General features: G+C 40.5%; 1 protein-coding gene across 5 annotated transcripts in view; it reads right to left on the bottom strand.

Moving 5' to 3' along the window:
• Positions 1-1,550: 1,550 nt before the first annotated feature.
• Positions 1,551-7,717, bottom strand: part of LOC145344246 (ubiquitin carboxyl-terminal hydrolase 15-like) — a 115,650-nt gene continuing 109,483 nt past the window's right edge. For all 5 annotated transcript variants that reach the window (XM_080191276.1, XM_080191277.1, XM_080191278.1 and 2 more), the window contains one exon: positions 1,551-6,203. In XM_080191276.1, coding sequence (XP_080047402.1) covers positions 6,024-6,203 — 180 coding nt within the window. In that variant the 3' untranslated portion in view covers positions 1,551-6,023. The remainder of the gene's footprint in view (positions 6,204-7,717) is intronic.

Below are 7,717 nucleotides of genomic sequence, written 5' to 3'. Positions count from 1 at the left end.
AACAATACTTTTCACTGGACGTTAATACACGTGACAATAATGAATCAAATCAAATCACCACACTGGACTGCTTACTCCACTGTTTCCATTTATTACTTAGACTCTTGATCTTAGCAGCGCCTGAAGGATTTGAGCGAGTCCGGGAGGTTTGTGCAGAGAGGAATTTCTCTAGATTTCCTTTCCTCAATGCGCCTAAACCCCCTTTCATAAATGGTCTGGATTTTTAATCAATTTTTTTTTGGTTTCTCCTCAGAGATTAAATGGCTCCAAGCAGGAATACCTATTACCACTGCAAATGACATCACGATTGGCAAGTCAGATGACCAGCTACATACAAAAATAGAGCACGTGATTTCACTTCCGAACTGAAAGATGAATTTGAGAAAGAAAATGCAACATACCGTCACAGGTATTCTGGATCCTCAACTTCCTAACTCTCAGACTAGGATCAGTAAGGACATCTCCTCCATGATCATCCTCAACACTGCTGCCCACAAGACCGTGTTCTCAGTCCCTTCCTATACTTGGTATACACCGATGACGGTGTGGCCAAATTCCCCATCAACTTGATTTTCAAGTTTGCTGACGACACCATGGTAGTGTCAGATCTCAAACAATGATGAGACAGAGTACAGGAATGAGATAGAGAATCTGGTGAACTGGTGCGGCGACAATAATCTCTCCCCTAATGTTAAAATGAAGGAGATAGTCATCGACTTCAGGAAGCATAGTGGAGGTCATGCCCCTGTCTACATCAATAGGGATAAAATGGAAATGGTCGAAAGCTTCAAGTTTTTAGATGTCTAGATCACCAACAACCTGTCCTGGTCCCTCCACTGACACACTCTACATTTCCAGCTACCTTGAAAAAGCAGCCTATGTAATCAAGGAACACATGCACCCCGGACATACTCTCTTCCACCTTTTTCCATCAGGAAAGAGATACAAAAGTCTGAGGACACATACCAACTGACTCATGAACAGCTTCTTCCCTGCTGCCATCAGATTTTTGAATGGACTTACATCGCACCAAATTGATCTTTTTTTACACCCTAGCTATGACTGCAACACTACATTCTGCCCTCTCCTTTCCTTCTCTATGAACAGCATGTTTTGTCTGTGTAACATGCAAGAAACAATGTACCAGTACATGTGACAATAATAAATCAAATCAAGTCAAAATCAGACATAGCAGCAGAAGACACCAAGCCAAAAGCGGCCACATTAAGAGAGGTGACGAAAACATCCAGCCAAGGTAGATGGGTTTAACTAGCGAGGTAAGACAACAGAATTTTAAGCTGGGAATTCCTCAGTATAGGGTATATTCATAGAAGGTTCACTAAGTTGACCCAGGATATGAGGGATTTTTTTTATGGAGAGGTTGAGATTGTATTCATTGGAGTTTAGAAGAATGAGGTGACTTTATTGAACACACAGGATTCTCAAGGGGCTTTGACAGGTTACATGCTGTCAGGTTGTTTCTCCTTGTGACCAGAGGACATTATCTCAGAGTAGGGGATCACCCATTTAAGATAGAGATGAGGAGGATTTTTAACCACAATTCTTAATTTTAATGTTGCGAAAAGGTGTGCAAGCTTTGCAAAGCTTATTTATTCGTTACAAGTAAGGCTTATATTAACATTGCAATGAAATGACTGTGAAATTCCTCTAGTCACCACAGTCTGGCACCTGTTCAGTTCAATGTACCTAACCAGTGCCCTTTCAGAATGTGGGAGGAAATCGGAGGAAATCTATGCAGGCACGGGGAGAACGTGCAAACTCCACACAGTGACAAGCCGAGAATCGAACCCGGGTCCCTGGTGCTGTGAAGTAGCAGTGCTAACCACTGTGCCGCCCATTAAAAATCTAAAAAACTTATTCTTGCAGGTAAAATGTGAGGTTCCTCTACATTGAGGATCCCAAATGTAGGTCAAGTGATAGGTTCATTGAACACTACTGCTCAGTTGCTAACATGCTTGCCACTTTAATTTTCCACCCCCATCCTATTCCATGCTTCGTTCTTGGCCCGTGTGTTCCAATGAAACTCAACAGAAACTCGAAACATCTATTCAGTAATGCACAACCTTCCAGTGTTAACAGGTTTATAGCATCAGATTTTAACCACTTTCTGTTGGTCAGCAGGCACTGGTAATGGAGTGCATCTGAGGTACCGGAGTGCAGATACAGGTTGGTACTAATGGTACCCCATTAAGTTTTCCACACCCATGGGTGTACCTACCTTTTCTTTTTAAACGGGACACGAGTGGCAGAGCAGGCTCAAGAGGTCAAATTGCCTACTCCTGTTCCTATCATGCACAAATGACCCCCACATGAGCTGAATTGGCAGGAAAGTTTCTAACCCAGAATAATCTTCACAATTTAAATCGTCCTGATTCAGGATAACCAGAATCAATGACCAGAGGACAAAGTTTGTGTTGACTGCCAAAAGAGGGTAAATGGGAATTTTTTAATGCAGGGAATAATGATGATCGGGAATGTACTGCTTGGAAGGATAGAGGAGAGAGATTCAACAGTAACTTTCAAAAGCGAATTGGAGAAGGAAAAGCTTGCAGGGCTGTGGGAAGAGCAGGGATTGGGATGGTTTAAACTGTCCTTTCCAAGTGAGGGCAAGACACTAGGGTTAAATGATCCTGCCCTGGATTTTTTTTAAGCTTATATCCTTTGGATTGCAAGATAAGGTGGTATCCACTGGAAGCATTGCCCTTAATCACTATTGTGTAACAAGATGTTTTTTCACAAGTGGCAGGGGAGGCGGTTTTTACTCAGTACTAAGTAGCTGGTTCAGAGGAACAACTACATCCACACTCCCTGTTAGCCACAATTACTCAGAATTCTGCAGTGCAGGAGGCCGCCATTTGGCCCACTGAGTCCTTACCAACCACAATGCCATTCAGGCCCTATCCCCATAACCCATGCATTTATCCTAGCTAGTCCCTCTGAGGGGCAATTTAGCATGGCCAATCCACCTAACCAGCACATCTTTGGCTGCGGGAGGAAACTGGAACACCTGGAGAAAACCCACGCAGACACTGGGAAAATAATGTCCGAGGTGAGGGACAGAAGATGAGAGCACATGATAGCCACCATCAACTGCATTTATATAGCTCTTATAACAGAGTAAAACATCCCAAAGTATTTCACAAAAGCATTAATAAAAACTGGCATTGAAATGTTAGGGGAGATGATGAAAAGCTTGCTCAGAGGTTTCAAGCAGGAAGAGGTAGAGAGGCAGAGAAGTTTAGGGAGGAAAGTTATGAAGACAAGACAGCAGTTTACAATGGCCCATCAGAAGCTTCAAATTAACTTTCATTTTCAGATTCCAATTGGGCATTTCCAGGTGCATGTGCTACAACTTGTTTTTCGTTGTGTACACATCTTGCGGATGATGATGGGACCTCTCCTATTCTGAAATGGACAGTTTGCGACTCTTGAGCACATTTCTGCCCATTTTAACAGTACAAGTAGTACTGTGTGTGGCTCCAAGGTTGAAGGTTTTGCTGCTGATGCGTCCGCATCAGCTTTTGAGGTGGAAGACGGCATTTCCAATTTCATAAAAGGTTTATTCTCAGGCATCTGAATTATGCAATTCCTACAGTGGCTAACCTTCCTTCATGTCACGGACAATTTGTGTAGGTTTTAATTTTCATTAGCCAAAAACTCCACATTTATATTGACATAAGCTGCATTAAACAAGAGGACCCACTCACCTTAGCCATACATATGTTAACACTATCCGATAAACCCTATAAAGTTTCAGTTCATAGCATCCTTCATGACTGGTCTTTTGTTTCTATTTTTATTGATATGTAAGGATTACAATCATTGCATACACGTGTTATGCCATTTTATTTCAAAGTTCCCACAAATATATCTTAACAATAAATTATCCGTTTAAGGACACATGAATTGAGCAAATTGTTTAATGCTAAGTATGAAACTTTGTAAACCTTCATTGAAAAACATTTTGTGTTACCACACAATACCTGGCCATACCCAGTGCAGTTTATATTCCCCAAGTACCAATGACAACTGAACTTGCGGTAATGCTTTACCCAGTTGTCAAGACAGAGTGAAGTAGCTAAGGCCTTGCATAACTTTATTGTAAATTTATATAAACAGACATGCAAGTTTCAAATGTAAAATCAAATGAAATGAAGTGCAATCAAAAAGTATTTACCATGCTGGAGGTCTGAGACTTCCATTTTATAAAACAAAGAGGGAATAAAATCAAAAAGGCAAAGATAGGATAGTAAAACATCGAGAGAAATATCAGCACTAATATCAAGTTACTCAGCAAAGCCATTCTGGACTCATACTTAACTCATCCTGGTCGACTATAGTGTTTCTATATCTTTAACTATAACATCTCAATAAAATAATTTACCAAGTGCGCACTCACAGAGTGAACTTATTTATACAATACACCATTCAAATCAGTTTTTAATCTGTGTGTTTTTCCTTTGTTTTCATTTAAAGCGAAGACCATCATTTCTTTTATTGGCAACGGGACACAAAAGCGGTTGACTTAGGTAAAGAGCAGAGCAATTCCATAAGCATTATGCGGTTTCTGCCAATGACAGTAAGAAACCAAATAAAAACACATCCTTTCGACCTACATCAAATGGAAAGCAGCAATTCAGAAAAAAAATCAAAATCCCACTCTAAGCTGTTGGCATCCTGGCCCCTTAAGTACAGCTCACTAATAAATTCAACAAGATGTACTCAGTAATATATACAATCCTTTACTGCAACATGCAAATATTTACTACACACAATTTAATATGCTGTAAGGCTATGGTGAATTCCAAAAAGGAATTAAAATAAAATTAACCCACTTGCTCACTTAGTCTATCAAATTCGATAATGTAATCCGCAGCTTGACTGTAAGTCTTAATACAATAACTTGAAAGTTACGAAGCTAGTTACACATTAGGCCCCCGGTCGTACACGAAAAGTAGAGTGTAAACCAAGTTTGCTGAACGAAAGAAGAAAAATTATCCAGCACATCAATTTAATCTGTTATGACATTCCATTTTTAACCCTGAGTACTGCAAGCTCGTTTGCAGTTTACAAAATATGTTTCCTGTCACAGAATACCTGCAGAAACGATTTTCTGTTCACTTCTGACGCTGCACCTCACAACCATTCGGAAGGTGGGATTGCAGAAATATGACGGGACTGCTGAGCATTTCTTTAAAAAAAAACTGTTGATTCTTCGAATCAGCATTAATTGTAATTTCCTCCATTTGGTGCAGAAATGCCACTGCAGTCCTCAAAGGGTTAAAGTAGATTTTGCAAATGTCCACAGCACGCACGCAAGCTTTATGCAGTTCTGCGAGGTGAGTGTGTTGAAGTTTGCCTACCTGGGACAGTAACCCCATAACACAGGCCAATTGATGATGCTTTATGGGAACTTGAAAGTCACTGCACAGCACAATCAAACGGCAGTTTTGTCACTAGTCCTCAATTTCAACGGGCCTTACAATGATTGTTTAGACAAACTATGGCACTGAATTAGTGAACCAGCTGTCTATTCAGTTTTAAGTGCTCATGTTCTCTACTGCTTAAGCAAGGCATGTAAATTGCACACTTTGCTATTTACTTTAGCTCATGGACACAATCTTTACAAAAATAACTGATGTGTTTTTTTTTTGGAGATTAACTAGCACATTTTCAAAAACAAGACAGGAGTGAAGAAGGGGGACCACTTAATTATTTCTGCATATATTTAGTGTAAAGAACCAGCATACATCAGTAAGACAAATAGATTTCATGGATCATATACCGCAATTAGCTTCTAATCAAGTTTCTAATACACTTCAGCTTCAAGTAATTCACTTAAGTCTATCTCAACATGAAAAATCCAAAATGGCTTTTAGCTCAGGCTGATGTAGCACCTCTTCCGGATGATCTTTCGCTCTTAATTTGTGGTATGCTTCTGGTTTTCCAGTGTCTGGAGCAGGAATCTGCGTTGGGAGAGTTTCAACGTGACATCACGGCTGTCAGTTTGTGTGCATGCAGTTTTCATTCTCTACATCGTTCTCGTTACAGTCCTCGTCACTCTCCCGCGGGATGCCTAAAGATGCAGAAGATTCCTTCTTAGCACTATGATCGTGTGCAAAGTAGCCTGTGCCACTGATTGTATCTTGCCTCTGGTAGAAGAGAACGTAAGCTGCTTTGGACTATTAGAATAAAAAGGAACAAGGGAAAGTTTATTAGCCAGTGTCTGCTCACACCAAATTCAGTAACTTTAATTTCCTGAACAAATTTCAGCAGAATCTTTGCTGAACCGTTTTACAAAATAAAACAGAATTGACCCAAATGCCACCAACATAGGTACTACTGTCTCATTTAAATGACTCAAATTTTAATCCAACTGTGACAAACATTCAAACATGAATTTTGCTTTACTGATTCTAGCTCCTTTTTTTTTAAAAAGGGAGTCTTCAACAATCTCAAGGATATCCAACCAACTTCAAAGATCCATCCTCCTTTCAGCTAGTGGGCAAGTCATTCCTAAACCAATTATCTTCACAGCAAGGAAATAATGGGAGGAGATCAGGAATACGTACAAATGAGAGCGCAAAAATATCAATTGGTAACACAAAACATGACACAAAGATAAAAGCAACATACTGTAGAGGGTGGAATCTGAAACAAGAACAGAAAATGCTGGATGGCACAGGGGTTAGCACTGCTGCCTCAGAGTCAGGGACCCGGGTCTGACTCCTGGCTTGGGTGACTGTCTGTGTGGAGTCTGCATGGGTTTCCTCCCACAGTCCAAAGATGTGCAGGTTAGGTGGATTGGTCATGTTAAATTGCTCCCTACTGTCAGGGGAGCTAGACAGATCAAATGCAAGGGGTTATGGGGATAGGCCTGGCTGGGATTGTGGACGATGCAGACTTGATGGGCCGGATGGTCTTCTTTTGCGTTGTAGGATTCTACATACGAAAATCTTAACAGGTCTGACAGCATCTGCGGAGAGTGAATAGAGCCAATGTTTCGAGTCTGGATGACCCTTGGTCAGAGCTGAAGACAAACGGTCATTTAGATTTGAAACGTTGGCTCTATTCTCTCTCCACGGATGCTGTCAGGCCTGCTGAAATTTTCCAACATTTTCTGTTTTTGTTATGATACAAAGAGCTGCAGGTGTCTTAGGAATCAGAAAATGGCTCAGTGGCAGCACTTTCACGCAACAGTGAAGGAGCCATGGATCCAACTCTAGCCCAGACACTAGAGTCCTGATTGACATCGTAGCTGTATCAAGAGCAAACTGTACATCAATTGTATTTAATTGTATGCAGTGATGGGCATTAATTGGCGATTCACGTGAATCATTTAACAGGTAAGCTGAAATTATGTCTGCTGATTTAGGAAGTGTATGCTTATGTGTGTAACTGTAAAGAAATATAGAAAATATGCATAAGCTTCAATTCTATCCTTCATCAACTGGCTTTCTGAAATTGGCCTTTTGAAAAGGAGTATTATCAGGAATGCCATATTTCAGATGAGATGTTAAACCATGACTATACACTGCTAGATGTATGGAATCCCATTGCATTGTATGAAGAAAATTCGTGGGATCCTCAGTGATGGGGAAACATCAATCCCTCAAACATTAGTACTGATATTCTAATAATCTATCCTACTTTTTGGAACAGTCTGCTGTGCACAAATTTTTTTTATTCATTTGTG

The sequence above is a fragment of the Carcharhinus amblyrhynchos genome, chromosome 6 (assembly GCF_965287045.1).
Source record: "Carcharhinus amblyrhynchos chromosome 6, sCarAmb.v2.hapA, whole genome shotgun sequence".
NCBI classification, from domain to species: Eukaryota; Metazoa; Chordata; class Chondrichthyes; order Carcharhiniformes; family Carcharhinidae; genus Carcharhinus; species Carcharhinus amblyrhynchos.
This window is presented reverse-complemented; position numbering and strand designations above follow the sequence as displayed.